At 38.0% G+C, this 19592-nt stretch overlaps 1 protein-coding gene across 4 annotated transcripts in view; it reads left to right on the top strand.

The window, feature by feature from the left end:
* QSER1 (glutamine and serine rich 1) overlaps positions 1–19592 on the top strand; it is a 63780-nt gene that overhangs the window by 16327 nt on the left and 27861 nt on the right. For 2 of the 4 annotated variants that reach the window (XM_036326312.1, XM_036326311.1), the window contains exons 4-7: positions 498–989; positions 15243–15571; positions 16506–16622; positions 17163–17296. In XM_036326312.1, the coding sequence (XP_036182205.1) occupies positions 498–989; positions 15243–15571; positions 16506–16622; positions 17163–17296 (1072 nt within the window). Of the gene's footprint in view, positions 1–497; positions 4188–15242; positions 15572–16505; positions 16623–17162; positions 17297–19592 lie in introns of all 4 variants that reach the window. The other 2 variants (XM_036326308.1, XM_036326309.1) reach the window with 1 other exon arrangement.

The following is a 19592-nucleotide window of genomic DNA, read 5'->3' as shown; positions in this document are numbered from 1 at the left end:
GGTCATTTTTTTCATTGATTTTTAGAGATTGTGGAAAGGAGGGTGGGGGCGGGGGGGAGAGACATCGAATTGTTGTTCCACTTATTTATGCATTCATATGTTCCTACTTTATGTGCCCTAACTGGGGATCAAACCCACAACCTTGGCATATTGGGATGATGCTCTAACCAGTTGAGCCACCTAGCCAGGACTCATTTTTACTGGTTTCTTAATTGGCCTTGTCTAACTGTTTATAATCACATTTATGTAACAATTATAGGTATGAGTTGCTGATAACTGTAATTTTGTTTTTGCTTTAAGAAAGCTAGCTATTTGAAAATGTAATTTTCAGAATCTTCTCAAAAAGTAGGACTGTTGTTAGAAACTATCACTTTCCATTTTATATACCCTTGTATTTACATGCTTTTTAGTGAGCAAATGTTACAGAAGTATCTACTATGAAAACATATATATTTGTGTGGTAATTGCATAAATGTCTTCATGTCTTCTCTTCATAGGTATGCATTCCTCCGCAGCAGCTGAACTGTTCGTTACTGGACCTTTGCCAACCACTGGAACACTTTCACCTTCTGCCCTCTCTGCTTATCAGCATCCCACCACCTTCAACAATAGGAACTTTGCTACCACCTCACCTTTGGTGCTTCAGGATTCAAGTTTTAACACTACATCAAATGGAATTCTAAATCCTCATGACCCTTTGCTACAAATCAAAACTTCCCAGGGAACTGTTCCGACTGCTTTGGCATTTGAGCGCCTGGGCAGTTCTGTGTTATGTAACAGTGTACCACCTCAGTCCTCAACATATCGCTCAGCTCAAGAGTCTGCACCCCATCTTTTACAACCTCAGTTCAGTTTGTTGCCTTCAGCACTTGGGGGAACCCAGCAAATGCCTCAAGCCTACAGTACAACTCTCTTTACTAATTCTACTGCTTCCATTGAAAGAGCTCTTCGAGAATGTAGTGTTATTAAACACCATCAGCGGCCTTCAGGTACCCAGTCTATTCAGGCACAACTGACTGGTTCACAGCATTCCTTACATAGTTATCTATCAAATGCAAATGTAGTTAATTTTCAGGAAACAAGCAGGCAGTCATCTTTATCCTGTAGCCCAATTGGAGAGTCCACTCAGGTGAGCAATGGAGGACTGCAGCAGAAGACCTCCCAGGTATCAGTGGAACTTGCTCAATCTTATTCATCTGTAATTCCATCATCAGGGTATCCTCCTTCCACTATAATAGTAAAAAGCTCTTCTGCAAAGGAACCACTCACATCAACTCAGACTCCCAAACCTCAAAGTATAATTCCTCCTGTGCAAACACTAAGCTATTCCAAACCTTTACATAACCAGAGTTCTGTAATATCAGGCCAAGCACAAATTTATTCTACAGCACAACTACCAAGCCTTTTATCAGTTAGTCAGTCCCAAAATTATGGTTTAGTACAACCACATAATGTGCCATCTATTGTTCATTCACAGGTTTATAGATCCAGCAAAGTTGAAAAGTTGCCATCCTTATATAAAACACTGACTTTTTCTGGTTCACCTCAGACTATAACTTCTGAAAATCAGACACTTAATTATTCTTCTAATCAGCAAGAGGTGTTACCCTCAGTTACAAATGAGAATTACCCTGCTCAAACAAGAGATCTATCTTCAGTTAGCCAGTCTCAAAGTTACTCATCTGGTCATTCTCAGGGTTTATCACCAGCTAGCCAGACACAGGTTAATTATTCATCTCAATCACAAGTTTTGTCCGTTGTTAATCCTTCAGAAAGCTATGCTTCGGGGCAGTCCCTAACATTAACAGCTCCTTCTCTTTCTTATTCTTCCGCCTCTCGGGCTCAGAGTTTGCCAGAGTCTAGCACAACCCAGAATTATATTTCTATGCACTCTTCCCAAAATGCTCAAGCTCAAGGGTCATCATCTCCCCAGTCCCAAAAGTTTTTGCCTGCCATTCAGTCATCTTTTACGTCCTCTACTCATTGTCAGACATTAAAGAACAGCATACCTTCCCCTGATCCAAAGTCTTATGCTGAAAGGAAACTTGACTCAAATGTGTATACATCTTCAAAGCAAAAAGATGGTTTTCCAATGCAAGAGTTACAGGTATTACAGCCACAAGTATCGCTTGAGTCATCGACCCAAAGGCTATCTGATGGGGAAATTAATGTTCAAGAATCAACTTATAAGGTGTCAAAGGCAGATGACAGATATTCTCAGAGCGTAATCAGAAGTAATTCCCATCTTGAAGATCACGTTGTTGGGATTGCTCTACAAAGTTCAAAAAAAGAAGAAAGTATGGTTGGTTCAGTGACACAACTTAACCAACAAATTGGCCAAGTCAATAGTGCAGCAGCCCTTGATATTAAGAAGGCAACTGATTTAATGCAAACTCCACAAATAACATTGAATACTAAAGACCTAAACCAGCAGCACTCTCTTATACATAAGGTACATGATGCCAAGGTCCAGGAGCAGCATGATCAAATAATTAATGCATCATCTCAGATTCAAATTCCAAATCATACTTTAGAGCAGGGCCATCAGGCATCTCTTCCTAATACACAGATCCTTTTAGATTCTACCTGTGATTTACAAATTCTTCAGCAGTCAATGCTGCAGGCAGGTTTAGGACAAGTAAAGGCGTCTTTGCAAGTACATCATGTTCCAAGTCCTCAACAAATAGTGCATCCTTTTCTTCAAATGGATAGTCATATTATTCAGAGCAATGGTGATCATTCTCAGCAGCAACTCCATACTCAGAATTCTGAAATTATGAAAATGGACCTCTCTGAGTCTTCAAAACCTTTACAACAACATTTAACAACAAAGGGCCATTTTAGTGAAACAAATCAGCATGATTCAAAGAATCATTTTGTTTCCCTTGGATCAATATGTTTTCCAGAGTCAATTCTTCTCAATGATGAAAGAAATATTTTATCAAATGTGGATGATATCTTAGCAGCTACAGCAGCAGCTTGTGGGGTTACACCTTCTGATTTTTCCAAGTCAACTTCAAATGAAACCATTCCAACTGTTGAAGATGGTAATTCTAAATCTCATTTTCAGCAGTCATTAGATGTCGGGCATGTAAGTTCAGATTTTAACTCTATAACAGCTACAGGAGGAAAGCCACAGAATATAAATGATATTTCCTTAAATGGAAATCAAGTTACGGTAAACCTTTCACCAGTATCTACCCTTCAGTCAAAAATGACACTTGATCAACAGCATATTGAAACACCAAGTCAAAATAAAGCATCTAAACTAACTTCACCAGTGACTGGACCAAGTCATGAAGTCCAGGAGCAAAGGTCTGGCCCATTCAAGAAACAGCCTGCAACCAATCATGACTTTGAAGATGATTGTGAAGTTCCTGTTGATAGTTCATTAAATAACAGAAACCAAGAGTTCGTTTCCAGTAGTAGAAGTATAAGTGGAGAGAGTGCTACATCGGAGAGTGACTTCACCTTAGGGGGTGATGACAGTGGTGTGTCAGTGAATCTGACGAGGAGTGCACTTGCACTGTTGGCCATGGCCCAACCTGGGGAGGCAATCAGTGTCAAGATTGAAGAAGAAAACCAAGATTTACTGCATTTTAACCTTCAGAAGAAGAAAACTAAAGGGAAAGGGCAAACTAAAGAGGAAGAGAACAGTAATCTGAAACAGCTGAAAAGACCTATCCAAGGCAAACGCCAGAATTCAAGGGGAACAGATATATATTTGCCATATACTCCTCCTCCCTCAGAAGGCTGCCATGATGTTTATCAGCATCAAGAAAAAATGAGACAGAAGATCAAAGAAGTAGAGGAAAAACAGCCAGAAGTCAAAACAGGATTTATTGCCTCTTTCTTAGATTTTCTGAAATCTGGGCCCAAGCAGCAGTTTTCCACTCTTGCTGTACGAATGCCTAACAGGACTAGACGACCAGGGACCCAGATCGTTCGTACATTTTGTCCCCCACCATTTCCAAAGACTTCATCTACAATACCCACACCTTTAGTGTCTGAAACGGGGGATAACAGTCCATCAGAAAAAGTTGATAAGGAACTTAAAAACTTAGAACATTTATCTTCATTCTCATCTGATGAAGAAGATTCTGGAGTATGCAGTCAGGATATTTATAAAAGCACCCCTACTACCTTAACTACTTTGGATACTACTTCTGATAAAAAAAAGGAAACAGGTAAAGTTTTAAAATTTAGATTTCATAATTATGGCTGTCCACTATTATTCTTCTGGCTGTAAGACTGGCTTTGAAGCTTTTTTCACTTGAAGCAGGTCTGCAAATTAATTTTCAGGACAAAATGCACAGGTAGGTACCTTAAGGACTTTTTTCCCCCCAGTGTTCCTTGACTGTAGGAATTTCTGGATTTCTGATGGAGTAGTTTCGTATTTTCCTTGACTTTTTTTATCACATGCAACTTAACTTACATGGTATGCTATCCAGACTTGTCTAATCTGAGACACCTTGAGGTGGGATTATGAATATGAGGCATTGTATTGAGGGCCCTGTTGTATAAACTGGCATTTTTTTTTGGTATGCCGATTTTACCTGAAGAGTAACATTTTACTATTAAATGTGGTTATATTGTATGTAGCATGTACAGTTAATATAAGATAAAATTTTCAGGTGGCTCCAGACTATGTCCAAATCACTTTAAGGGAACATTTAGAAGAACTGTTTTAAGAAACACTATCTTATGTAAATAATTGACAAGTATAAATACTACTATTTTAAAGAATATACTAAGGAAAAAATATTTAAAATAGTAAAATAGCTCCCACCTCTGTGCTAGGAACCTAGTAGCAATGGTGGGAGATATGCATTGTTACCTCCAATATACTGATAATATAACAGAGTAAATGAATTGCCCAGGTTCATGCAGCTAGTAGGTGGCAGAGCTGGATTCTGAACTCAAGTTTTCCTGGTTCTAGCCTAGCTCTTTTGTATAAACAGTGGTGCTTCAAGTGTTAAACCTTGTTTTGTGGTGTTCTTAGCTTCTTTCCGGACTTGAGACTACCTTTAACTACTAAAGTGACATGAAACAAATGGTATCCCAAATAATCTATTAGCATAGCTATCTGCTAGTATGTTTCTGAAGAATTCTTACTTGGTGCTTAATGGGAAGAAAGACAAATAATATGTAAAAATTCTTCTTTTCCATATGTTACTCTCTTGCCCTACTCTTTCCATGTTCCCTCTTCTGTGACAACTGAACTTCTCATTGTTCCTTAGACTGTGAGTCTTTGAACAGGTTTTCTTCTACCTCCTCTCCATTTTTAGCCCAGCAGACACTTAGTTATCTTTGAAGACCATTCTCAAAGTCACATTGTGGAAATTACTGCAGGCAGAATAAGTGCTCCTGTCTTCTAAATTCCCACAGCCCTTAATTCTGAAGGGCAGGCATTTTAAATTGTGATGAGATCTAATAAATCCACCTTTTCCTTTATGATCTATGCTTTTTGTCTAGCCCATGGTTACAAAAATTTTCTCCTGTTTTCTTCTAGAAGTTGGAAAGTTTTGCATTTTACATTTAGGAGTATGGTGTCTTTTGATTATATTTTTGTGTAAGATATGAAATATAGGTTGAAGTTAATTTTTTTTTACATATAGAAGTCCAGTGTTTCCAGTACCACTTGTTGAAAAGACAATCCTTTCTCCATTGGTTGTTTTTGCACTTTTGTCAAAATCAATTGGTCATATTTATATGAATCTATTTCTGGACTCAATTCTGTTACATTGACCTATGTGTTTATGGTTTTACCAATACCACACTATTTTAATTGTTGTAGCTTTATGGTAAGGCAGTGTGAGTCCTCCAAACTTGCCTTTTACAAAATTGTTTTGACTATTTTAGTTCCTTTCCTTTTCCACATACATTTTCAAATTAACTGTTGGCATCTACAAAAACTCCTGCCGGGATTTTGATTTTGATTTCCTTGAATCTATAGCATTTTGAGAAAAACAGCTGTTAACAATTTTTTGAGTTTTAACAATTTATGAACATTTTTAAATTTCACTAGTCTTTTTTTATAGTTTTTGGCATATAGATCCTATACATGCTTTGTTAGATTTATTCTGGGATGTTTTTGTGGTGCTATTTATTATAAACTATACTTTTAAAAGCTTTCAAATTCCAATTATTCTTGGTAGATCATAAAAATACAGTTGCCTTTTATATGTTAACTAGAGGTCCGGTGCATGAAATTCGTGCACGGGGGAGGAGGGGGTCTCTCAGCCCGGCATGTGCCCTTTTGCAATCTGGGACCCCTCAGGTAGGGTCCCTAGGCCTGGCTGGCGATCAGGGCCTATTGGGGTTTTCCTTCCCCTGGTTGCCCGCAGCTGGTCCCGCCCCCTCTACTGCCACTGCTTGCCATCTGTATGTCACTGCCCTTCCCCGCTACTGGTCACCTCCCTCTGCGGGTGACAGGTGTGGGGTGCGATTGCTTGGCTGGCCTGGGTCTCCCTCTGCAGGGTGATCGCTGGCTGGCCCCACACACCCACCACAGTGTCTGCGGGCCAGTCGTGGCTGGCTTGGCACCAAAGCATGTCATAGCCTGGTCATCCAGATGGTCGTTCTGCTGTTCGGTCGTTGGTTGATTTGCATATTACACTTTTATTATTATAGATTTTAAATTCTGCAAATACGCACAACTCATTTATTCTAGGATATTTTTATTCCATATGATTTTTTATGTAGAAAATGACGGCATCTGCAAATGGAGATAATTTATTTTTCCTTTTCTAATCTTATGCCCTTTTTATCCCTGTCTTAATGCACATGCTAGGATTTCTTATACAATGTTTAATGAGAGTGATGTGTTGGACATCATGATCATGTTCTTAATCTTTGGCAGAAAGGACTCAATCTTGCCATTAAGTATGATGTTAACCGTATGTGTTTTGTAGATGTCTTTTATCACATTAAAGAAGTTCCATACGTTTCTTAGATTGCTGACAGTTTTTACAATGAATGGAGGTTGAATTTTGTCAAATGCTTTTTTATCTGTTGAAATGATCGTGCAGTTTTCTTGTTTTAAAATTCTTTTAAAAAACTTTAATTGATTGATTTTAGAGCAGAGGTGGGCAAACTTTTTGTCTCGAGGGCCACAATGGGTTCTTAAACTGGACCGGAGGGCCGGAACAAAAGCATGGATGGAGTGTTTGTGTGAACTAATATAAATTCAAAGTAAACATCATTACATAAAAGGGTACGGTTTTTTTTTTTTTTTTTTTAGTTTTATTCATTTCAAACGGGCCGGATCCAGCCCGCAGGCCGTAGTTTGCCCACGACTGTTTTAGAGAGAGAAACATCGATTTGTTGTTTCACTTATATATGCATTCATTGGTTGATACTTATATATGTCCTGACCAGCAATCAAACCTGCAACCTTGGAGTATTAGGACCATCCTCTAAACCAGCGATCGCCAACCAATAGTCTGCGAACCACTGGTGGTGCGTGAGGTCTGAAAGGTTGGCGACCGCTGGTTTAGGGAAACCTTTGGAGCGGCAGTCACCAACCGGTGGTTTGTGGACCACTGGTGGTCCATGAGATTTGAAAGGTTGGCAACTGCTGCTCTAAACAACTGAGCTACCAGGCCAGGGCTTCATGCAGTTTTCCCCTTTTTTTATACATGAATGGATTCGACTTTCTAATTTTTTTTTGCATCTCTGTTTGCAATCGATATTAGTATATACAGTGGGGCCTTGACTTACGAGTGTCCTGACTAACAAGTTTTTCGAGATACGAGCCGTCTCTTGGCCGATTTTTTGCTTTGAGTTGCGAGCTAAAATTCGGGTTACAAGCCAGCTTCAGATACCCCACCGCTAGTTGGCGCAGCGAACATCACAGTGAACGCCACAACATCAGTCCAGCATCACGTGTCTCACTCATTCACTTTACGCGGTTAGCTCTTGGTTGAAGCATCAGTGTTGTGCTCGCATTTGTGCTTGCAGTTATTTTGCAAAACTTGGTTTTTTCAGCCATGGATCTGAAGAAGGTAAGTGCGAAGGACAGTGCTAAGAAGCAGAAGCGGATGATGTGCATTGAATTAAAGAAAGAAATTATCGAAAAACATGACCAAGGTGTGCGTGTAATCGACTTGGCGAAGCAGTACGAGCGTAGCACTTCTACGATCTGCACCATACTGAAGCAGAAGGAGTTGATACAGGCTACAACTCCAGCCAAGGGTGTTACAATAATTTCTAAACAGCGGACATCTATCCATGAAAATATGGAGAAGCTGCTAATGGTGTGGTTAACGGAGAAGCAGCTCGCAGGAGATACCGTGACGAAGGCTATAATCTGCGAGAAGGCACGAGCTATTTACGCTGATTTGCTGCAGCAGACCCCAGGCACTTCAATGGACGAGGTATCGGGTGAGCCGTTTAAAGCCATTCGGGGCTGGTTCGAAAATTTTAAAAAGAGGACTGGCATTCACTCCGTTGTCAGACATGGTGAGGCAGCGAGCGCGGATATAAAGGAAGGTGACATCAACGAGCTCATCGAGGAGCACTCCGAGGAACTGACAACACAGGAGCTAAAGGAGCTACAGACGCAGCAGCACACGGAGGTTGTGCAGGAAATAGATGACACGGAGGAGGAGGAGGAGGAGGAAGAGGGGGTTATCTCTATAAGTGAGATAAAGGAAATGTTGGGAATGTGGGAGAAACTTTCATACTTTATTCAAAAGAAACACCCAGAAAAAATTGCAACTGGGCATGCGATGGAGCTATTTAATGACACTTGGCTAACTCATTTCAGAAATATTCTGAAAGAGAGGATGAAACAGATCTCATTGGACAGGTTTTTATCGAAAACTCCTGTAGGTGAAAGTGATGAAAGCATGGCAAAAAGGGCAAAAATCAGCAAATAAGATTCAGTTATTCAGTTATTCAGTTCAGCCTTTCTCCTCCAACTCCATCAGCATCTTTAAGTCGTTTGATCTCCAAGGTAAATGCTGTACATTAAACTTAATAAAACAAGTTTATTGCGCTACATTCTATTGTTCAGTATTGTGTTTTTATACAATATTCGTTATTTTTAAATACATTTTTCTTTTTTAAAAACATTTAACAAAACAGTTGCGGTGTTTTTTGGGTGTCTGGAACGGATTAATGGCATTTCAATTCATTGTAATGGTGAAAATTGATTTGACATACGAGTAATTTGAGTTACGAGCTCCGTCACAGAACGAATTAAACTCGTAAGTCAAGGCCCCACTGTAGTTTCCTTTTTGTAATTCATTTGTCTGGTTTTGGTATCTGGTTATTGCAGACTTCATAAATGAATTGGGTAGTGTTCCCTTCTTTTGTATTTTCTGTAAAAGATTTGGTGGTAGTATTTCTTCCACAGATGTTTGGCTGAATTTGCTAGTGAAGCCATCTAGATCTGGAGTTTTCTTCATCAGAAAGTTTTTAACTCTGAATTCAGTTTACTTCTTTTTTCCTTTTTTTTTTTTGTTAATCCTCACCCAAGGATATTTTCCATTGATTTTTAGAGAGAGTGGAAGGGAGGGGCATGGACAGAGAGAAACATCGATGTGAAAGAGACACATGGATTGGTTGCCTCCCACACACACCCAAACTAAGGGCCGGGGATCAAGCCTGCAACTGAGGTATGTGCCCTTGACTGGAATCAAACCCAGGATCCTTCAGTCCGCAGTCCAACACTCTATCCACTGAGATAAACCGGCTAGGGCTCAGTTGATTTCTTATTGCTAAATCCTTTTTTTAAAAAAATTCTACCATACTCTACTTGGTCATGATGAATTTTTTTAACCCATTGTAAAATTTAAGTTGCTGGTATTTTATTTGGAACTAGAGACATGATGCATGAAATTTGTGCAAGAGTAGGCCTTCCTTCCCCCGGCCACCGGCACCTGCTTCCCTAAGGCACCTGGGACCTGGGCTTCCCTCCGGCCACCGGCAGGCACCGGACCCCGGCTTCCCTCCAGCTGCCAGCATGCACCCAGGACCTGGGCTTCCCTCGCAGCCCTGGCTTCCTCAGGTCTAATTAGAATATTATGCTTTTATTATTATAGACTAGAGGCCCAGTGCACGAAATTTGTGCACTTGGGGGGGGTTCCATTAGCCCGGCCAGCACCCTCTTGCAGTCCGAGAGCCCTCAGGGAACATCTGACTGACGGCTTAGGCCCGCTTTCTGTGGGGAGCGGGGCTAAACCGGCAGTCAGACATCCTTAGCGCTGCCGCGGAGGTGGGAGAGGCACCCGCCACCGCCGCTGCACTCGCCAGCCTTGAGCCTGGCTTCTGGCGGAGTGGTGCTCCCCCTGTGGGTGCTCCCCCTTTGTTGAGCGTCTGCCCCCTGGTGGTCAGTGCATGTCATAGCAACCGGTCGTTCCATTGTTTGGTCGATTTGCATATTAGCCTTTTATTATATAGGATTTTAGACCTAGATTCATAAATGAGATTAGTTTGTACTGGTTTTCTTTTGTCTAATTCTTGTTTGTATTCAGGAATATTTTGAAGTTTATTACATATTATAGGGATTTGGTTAAACTTTCTAAGAATATGTCTGGGACTTTGCAGTTTTTTCCTGAGGTAGTTTGATCTATCTGGGTCAATTTAAGAAAGGTATATTTTCTAGTAAAATCATCCCTTTTGCTTAATTTTAAAGTTTGTTGTTATAAAATTGTACATAGTATTCCCCTATACATTTAAAAAAAACTTTTTATTGATTTAAGAGAGGAAGGAAGAGTGAGAGAGAGAGATAGAAACATCAGTGATGAGAGAATCATTGATTGGCAGCCCCCTACACACCCCACACGGGGATCAAACCTGCAACCCGAGCATGTGCCCTGACCAGGAATCGAACTTTGACCTTCTCATTCTTAGGTTAGTGCTCATACATTTTTTTTTTTATTATTATTGATTGATTTTTAGAGAGAGATAGAAACATCTATTTGTTGTTCCACTTGTTTATGCATTCACTGATTGCTTCTTATATGTGCTCTGACTGGGGATCAAACCCACAATCTTGGTGTATTAGGACAAAGCTCTAACCTACTCAGCAACCTAGCGAAGTCTTCCCTCATAAGTTTTTATTCCCCTCTATTTCTGTAATTATGTTCTTTTTTGCTCTAAATGACTATTTGAATCTTTTTGTTGATTGATTTGTGAAAAGTTTACCTATTTAATGAGTCTTTTCAAGAAACCTAAGTACTTTTTTTATTCTTTTATCATTTTTTACTCACTTTTTCTTAATTTTCGCTTTTATCGGTTCTTTTTTCCTACGTTCCCTGGTTTCAATTTAATATTCTCTCTTTGGCTTCTTGAGTATAATACTTCATGTTTGTATTTGTTCACTTTCTAACTATTGCCATTGAAGTGTTAGTGGTTTTTTTTGCACAACACTCTGTCTCTATCCCTCTGGTTTCAATTTGTAATGCTCTCACTGTCCCATCTAAATGGTTTGTCATTACAGTTTTGATTTCCTTTTTAACCCAAAAGTTATTAAGAATAGTGGTTTTTTGCCAATTTCCTAGCAGGTTTTGGTGTTTGTTGTTGTTTTGGTATTCTTTTGTTACTGACTTGTGGCCCTGTTATATTATTATCAAGGAAATATGGCTTAAATAATATCTGCATCTTTAAGTGTATTGAAATTTTATTAGTAGCTGGGTAAATGGTCAATTTTTATAAATTCCATGAGTAACAAGTGGTAATAGGTTTCATTAAATCCTTTACATCTCATTTTTCACTATGTGATGAATGGGTAGATGAAAGAAGTATACCAAAATGTTCATGGTTGTTACCACTGAGCTATGGTACCACGAGGGTTTGTATTCTCTACTTTTGTGTATGTTTGAAATGTTTAATAATAAAAAAAGTTTTTAAAAATCCTCCCTATCCTTATTTGTTTTTAGATTGCTTGATCTGTTGATTCCTGAAAAAGGTGTGTTAAAAGTTTCCAACTACATTTAATTATTTATCGAATACAGTTTATTTGATATGTTTTGAACCTATGTAATCAGGTGCATACAATTTTACTATAGTTAAATTTCTTTTATCATAATAAAATATCTCTTTTCCCTGTTTAATTTCCCATTTCTGTTTTTAATATTGCTGTACTAATTTTATTATTGGTAGCATATTTAGTGTATTTTTCCATATCTCTGTTTTCTTTCTTTCAGAACATTTTTCTTATGAAATAAAACTCACATATGGACTATAACACACACAGGAAAAACACATAAAAATTTCCATAAATTTGAAAATGCAGACATTATTTAAGCCATATTTTCTGACCATATACAGCAATTTCATTGTTCAGTATTTTATATTTTTCCCTCAATTAATTTGAAAGTTATACATTCTTTAAAAAAGATATTTGCTTAACTTTTAATTATGGAAATTTTCAAACATAAACAAAAGTACAGTGATTGGCATAATTAAACCAATTTATGTATCAATCAGCTGAACCACATCGGCCAGGCAAAAAGAAAAAAGAAAGATACAAAGAAATAAAAAAAAGTTTTTATTTAAAAACTTCTAAATAACTTGTTACAATTCTAAACACTCATGGCTTAAAAAGGAAACCAGAACTGAAGAGACAAACCACTTAGAAAGGACCGTGGAGCATTGTATTTTAAAACCAATGGGATGTACCAAGAATGTGGAGCAAAGAAGAAAACTTATGACATTAAATTCTACACATTAGAAAGCACAAAAGTACAAAAATAAATTGAATATTAAATTAAACCCAACTCATAACCTTTAGAATTAATCACTGAGTTGGATGGTAATCACTTCCTTGCTTTTCTTCTATCATTTTACCACCTGTGTATGCATCCCTACACACTATACTTTTGTTTTGGCTTGTTTTAAAACTTCATATAAAGAACACCATACAGTATTATATATTTATCTCTACTTGTTTGGAAGTTATACACTTTAAAAAAATATTTGCTTAATTATGGAAATTTTCAAACATAAAAGTACAGTGATTTGTATAATTAAACCAATTTAGGCATGAAATATATTTCTTAAATAATAAGACTGAAAGTCAGAATTATTCCTTTACTAATAAGCGTGATATTAACTGGATTTTTTATAGATAAATACCCTTTATCAGGTTGAAGACGTTCCCTTCTATTTTTAGTTTGTATTTGTATCATGAAAGTGTTTATTCATGATACTGAATTTTGTCAAATGCTTTTTCTGTGCTCATTGAGATGATCCTTGGTTTTTGTACTTTTTTATATTAATATGATGATTGGTTGATTTTCAGATGTTAAACTAAGCATGCATTCCTAGGATAAAACCCACTTGGGTCATTCTTTTTTATGTTGGTAGATTTTCTCATAGTTTTTTTTCTTTGTTTGTTTTGGAGATTTTTGTGTATATATTCATGAGGGAAACTGATCTATAGTTTTTTTCATGGTATTTTTGTCTGGTTTAGGTATTAGAATAATACCAGTCTCAAAAAATGAGTCTGGAAGTACTTCCTCCTATTTTTTGGAATTTAGCAGGGATTCGTATTCTTTTTTTTTTTTTTTTTTTAATATTTTTTATTTGTTTTTTAAAGAGAGGAAGGGAGAGAGATAGAGAGTCAGAAACATCGATGAGAGAGAAACATCGATCAGCTGCCTCCTGCACATCTCCCACTGGGGATGTGCCCGCAACCCAGGTACATGCCCTTGACCGGAATCGAACCTGGGACCCTTCAGTCCGCAGGCCGACGCTCTATCCACTGAGCCAAACCGGTTTCGGCAGGGATTCGTATTCTTATTAAACTGTTGGGTGAACCCATTTAGGCATGTGCTTATCTTTATCTTTGTGGGATGTTTTAAAAGTTCTTTTATTCTCTTTATTTGTTATTGGTCTATTCCAATAATTTTCAACCTTTTTCATCTCATGGCACACATAAACTAATTACTAAAATTCTACGGCATACCAAAAGTATATTTCCTGCTGATCTGATAAAAAAAATAGGTATAATTTTGATTCGTTCCCACCGATGGCTGTTGTCATTTTAAAAAATGTTTTTATTAATTTGAGAGAGGAAGGGAGAGGGAGAGAGCGAAAAACATCAACACTGATTGGCTACCTCCTGCATGCCCCCTACTGGGGATCAAGCCCACAACCTAGGCATGTGCCCTAACGAGGAATCAAACTGGTGACCTCTTAGTGCATGGGGCCAAGCTCAACCCACTGAGAAACACTGGCTAGGGCAGCTGTTGTCATTTTTAAATTTGATAATCTAAGGGAAAAGAGGTCAGTGCCCTGACTAAATACTGCATGTTTTCAAAATTCTTACGACACCAGTTGAAAATCACTGGTCTAGCCCTGACTGGTTTGGCTCAGTGGATAGAGCATCAGCCTGCGGACTGAAAGGTCCCAGGTTTGATTCCTGTCAAGGCATGTACTTTGGTTGCGGGCACATCCCCAGTGGGAGGTGTGCAGGAGGCAGCTGATCGATGTTTCTAACTCTCTATTCCTCTCTCTTCCTCTCTGTAAAAAATCAATAAAATATATAAAAGAAAAAAAGAAAAAAATCCCTGGTCTATCCAGAATTCAGTTTTTTCTTGAGTCTATTTTGGTAGTTTGTGTCTAGGAAATTTGTCCATTTCATGTAAGTTATTTGTTAGCATACAATTTTTCATATTATTACATTGTAATCCTTTTTATTTTATGGCTTCTAGAGCTGGTTCAGAATATTTTTGGGTTGTTGTTTTCCTTTCCTACATACAATTGGCTGTTCTTCTAGGAATATTTCACAGCTTTGGTCAGCTGACCCTTACTTAATTTGCATCACTTTTGTGACTCTATTCTTTGTAAAATATTTTTATATTACGTAAGTGGACTTAGGGTCATTGTAGGTCAATGGAGGTTCTCAGTCTGTAATGCCCACCACTTTGATTATTGAAAATTAACAACCATTCTTTAATTTCTTTCTGCAGTTTTTGACTGTTTCAAGTACTTTTTTAAATATATTTTTTATTGATTTCAGAGAGGAAGGGAGAGGGAGAGATGGACACATCAATGATGAGAGAATCATTGATCAATTGCCTCATGCATGCCCCCTACTGGGGATCGAGCTCACAACCCGGAAATATGCCCTCACTGGGAATCGAACCTTGACTTCCTGGTTCGTAGATGCTCAATCACTGAGCCACACAAGCTGGGCATTTCAAATAATTTTAGGCAAAAATAATTGTTTCTTTTTAAACTGTTATGTTTAATTATTTTTATTATTTATTTGTATTTGCTTGATCTAGTTTCAGAAGCCCTACAGGTGGTAACTACTAGCCTAACTGCCAATACTACTGGTACTTCTACTACTTCCTCCACCTCTGTGGGTACAATTAAGCAAGAACCTCTCTACTCTACTTCATCTGCAGTAAATATCCTGGAAAATAAAGGCTCTACAGAACTCCCAAAGCCCATCGAACTTGATGGTCTTCCTTCAAACCAATTTGCAAAAGGACAAGACACTATTGCCATAGAAGGTTTTACAGATGATGAGAACACAGAAAGTGGAGGAGAAGGCCAATACAGAGAGCGTGATGAGTTTGTGGTAAAGATAGAAGACATAGAGACTTTTAAGGTGATGTGAATGTTCACAGGTATAAAGGCTATGTATAGTTTAGTGGGAATGTACTATTTTAGCTTTCATGATGACTTCAGTAGTATGTACCTAGCTTGAAATTCATAAAATTATATTCTTTATAATAGTTCAATAATAAAATCACTAGTATATACCAGATATTATATAAAGGAAAATAACTTAAAATAATTTTAACTTGTATCTGAGTCTTATGTATTTCTGACTAGTCAATATGTTGCATTTATGTACTAGAGACTAGAGCAGTTTTGAAATGTTAATTTTTTTTTCAAGGCTCTCAACTAATTATATATTAGGAGATTGAGAAAATGATTATTTAATTTTAAAGTTTAAAGAAAATAACAGGAGTATAATGTAAAAGTAGAATTAGACTTATTTTTATAATTTCAAATTATAGAACCATGAGTAGAACTTTACAATTTCACACAAGAAAATTTTATCTATGTTTAAGAAAACTTATGTTTGAGTTTCTGTGTGTTTGCTTTGGTTTTATTTTTTAATTGGGGTGGAAAGGAACAGCATTAAAAAGTACAATGAGTACAAAATTCAAATTATCTATATTCCATTCACAATTAACTGCTGTCATTATTTCAGCATGTTTGTTTATTGTCTTTTTAAATATGTATCTACTGTTATAAAATTGCATAAGTAATACATGAAAATATCAGAAAAATTTTCCAATAGCTATACAAAAGGGTAATGGGCTACTTTGCATGTTAGTGTGCTCTCTATATCTGGAAGAATTTAAGCAGAGACTGAATAGCCAGCTTATATGAATTATTATAAAAATTCAGCTAAGGTAAAAGATAAAAGGTTGCTCTAGATAGGTTTTTAAGATTCCTTTTAGCTCTAAGATTCTATAAATCTAGAATATGTTGCTAGTGTTTGTAAATGTAATTAATTCTGCTTATTATAGGAGGCTTTAAAAACAGGAAAAGAACCGCCAGCTATTTGGAAAGTACAGAAAGCTTTATTACAGAAGTTTGTTCCTGAAATTCGAGTTGGGCAAAGAGAATTTGCTGCTACAAATAGTGTAAGCAAAATGATTGTTTATATTAGCTTTCCTATTTTTTGACAGTGATCCTGTGGAAAATATAGAATGATTTAAATTTAAATATATTTTATATTGAGCATTTATAAAATAGCATAAAATTTGAATAACAGAGTACAGGCATACCTTGGAGATATTGCAGCTTCAGTTTCAGAACACCACAATAAAGTGAGTCATAATCTTTTTGCTGGTGGAAGGTAAGAGTTTAGATGGGCTCAGAGACGTTTAATGTTGATTATCCCGATTTACCAGAAGATTTACAGAGGTTATTCTTTTATACTTATGTACTTATTTAATAGCATTAAGTAAATATCTAATAATTAACCAAATGAAATTGCTTCTGTGTATGAGCCTGCAGTTAAGAATTAGCCTAGGATCACTTTTATTAAGGGTGCAATTAGCCTGCCCAGAGCTGCATTTTGAAAAACGTGAAGGATGGTTATGTGACATTCAAGCTGACAAAGTGATATTCTATGTACAGAATGTATAATTATGTAATTCAAAGTGTTGCTTTTTCCTTAGTACCTTGGATATTTTGGAGATGCAAAGAGTAAATACAAAAGGATATATGTGAAGTTCATTGAAAACACAAACAAAAAGGAATATGTCAGAGTGTGTTCCAAAAAGCCAAGAAGTAAGCCTTCACAAACTAGCAGGTATTTATTTTTTTATATAATACTAGAGGCCCGGTGCATGAAATTAGTGCATGGGTGTGGTCCTACACCTGGCTGATGATCGAAGCGCAAGCATCTGGCATGGAAGGGCAGGTCCCAGCTGACCTCTTGGCCTCCTGGGCCCCCACGCGCCCTCTCCGCCTGAGTCACAGCGCCCGAGTCCCCATGCAGAGATGCGATTAACGTGGACGGACGCCATGGGCTAGGGTGCAGCCTGGGCCTCTGTGCTGCCCAGCGGCGCCACATGGAAGCCAGGCGGGCAACACGCTCTCTCTTCTCTGTAAAAAATCAATAAAATATATTTAAAATAAAAAAGAGCATGTACCTTGGTTGCAGGCACATCCCCAGTAGGAGGTGTGCAGGAGGCAGCTGATTGTTTCTAACTCTCTATCCCTCTCCCTTCCTCTCTGTAAAAAAATCAATAAAATATATATTTTTTAAAAAGAGTAGGCCTTCCTTCCCCTGGCTGCCGGCACTGGCTTCCCTCCGGCAACCAGCAGGCACCCGGGACCTGGGCTTCCCTCACAGTCCCAGCTTCTTCTGGAAAGTCACTCAGAACGATGTCTGGTCTAATTAGCATATTATGCTTTAATTATTATAGATGTTTGTGTAGTAATTATTGGAGAGCTTATTATTGGTGATGTCTTGTATAAAGAATTATATCAGCCAAACCGGTTTGGCTCAGTGGATAGAGCATCGGCCTGCGGACTGAAAGGTCCCAGGTTCGATTCCGGTCAAGGGCATGTACCTTGGTTGCGGGCACATCCCCAGTAGGAGGTGTGCAGGAGGCAGCTGGTCGATGTTTCTCTCTCATCGATGTTTCTAACTCTCTATCCCTCTCCCTTCCTCTCTGTAAAAAATCAATAAAATATGTTAAAAAAAAGAATTATATCAAAGAGACAGATTTCCCCCCCATTATATACAAGTCTAAAAATTCAGCCCTAGGGAATAATTAATTCTTTTTGAAGAAGTGAGAAGAAAAAGAATTTGTAGTCAAGGTTTGAGTCCAGCTTTTTGTGACCTAGAGTAAGACAATCTTTTTTTATACATAAAGTATAATGGTTTGTTGAAAATGATAATGGTTTGTTGTGCTATTCAGACATTGTTCCACATGAATTAAAGGGCCCAAAACATGCCAGGAAAACATGCCCCAAACCATAACACTGCCCCCACCAGCTTGAAGGGTTGTATGTGGGGTGCATGCTTTCATGCTGTTTCCGCCAAATTCTCACTCTGCCATCTGCATGATGCAACTGGAAATGTAATTCATCGGACCACATGACTTTTTTCCAATGCTCGACTGTCCACAATCCTTGTGTTCCTGTGTGAATTGGAGATGCTTTATCTTGGTAACTGCAGACAGCAAAGATGTTCGAACAGGCTTTTGGCTTCACATCCCATATGATGCAGTGTACGGCTAATTGGCCTACAAACGTCAGGTGGTCATAATAATCTGGCCACTCATCATAATATATATCCCACATTCAAAGGCTGTTAAATCGCATTGTTTACCCATATCTTCAGAAAAAATCACTTCTGTTGTGGTAAACAACCTGCTTCCCTATTTATAATGGTCTGGCCCTCTAGCAACTTCAGCGCAAAATTATAGCTAATTTGCCTACCAACGTCAGGTGGTCATAATAATCTGGCCACTCAGTGTATATTATTAAGCAAGTGTACAATAGAATTATCATCATATTAATGTAACTGAGTTGTTGGCAGCATGAATCTGGAAGGACACTGACCTACCTAGCCACATTCCCTGTGGTCTGTATGGGAAAGGAGATACACTAGTTCAGTAGTTCTCAACCTTCTAGCCCTTTAAATACAGTTCCTCATGTTGTGACCCAACCATAAAATTATTTTCGTTGCTCCTTCATAACTGTAATGTTGCTACTGTTATGAATCGTAATGTAAATATCACAGGATGATCTTAGGCGACCCCTGTGAAAGGGTCGTTCGACTGCCAAAGGGGTTGCAACCCACAGGTTGAGAACCGCTGCACTAGTTATTCTCAATCTAGTGCTAGGAAGGTCTAGTTGATTAAAATTCCAACTTATTGGAAACAGCCCACCTTATTTTTATAATGGAATTTGATCCATTTAAATCTCTAGCACTCGTATATAGCAGATCTTCTTTTTAATATATTTTTATTGACTTCAGAGAGAAAGGGAGAGAGAGAAACATCAATGATGAGAGAGAATCATTGATTGGCTGCCTCCTGCATGCCCCCTACTGGGGATTGAGCCCAGAGACCAGGCATGTGCCCTTAATTGCA

Source organism: Myotis myotis, unplaced genomic scaffold, assembly GCF_014108235.1.
Source record: "Myotis myotis isolate mMyoMyo1 unplaced genomic scaffold, mMyoMyo1.p scaffold_m19_p_10, whole genome shotgun sequence".
Taxonomy (NCBI): domain Eukaryota; kingdom Metazoa; phylum Chordata; class Mammalia; order Chiroptera; family Vespertilionidae; genus Myotis; species Myotis myotis.
This window is presented reverse-complemented; position numbering and strand designations above follow the sequence as displayed.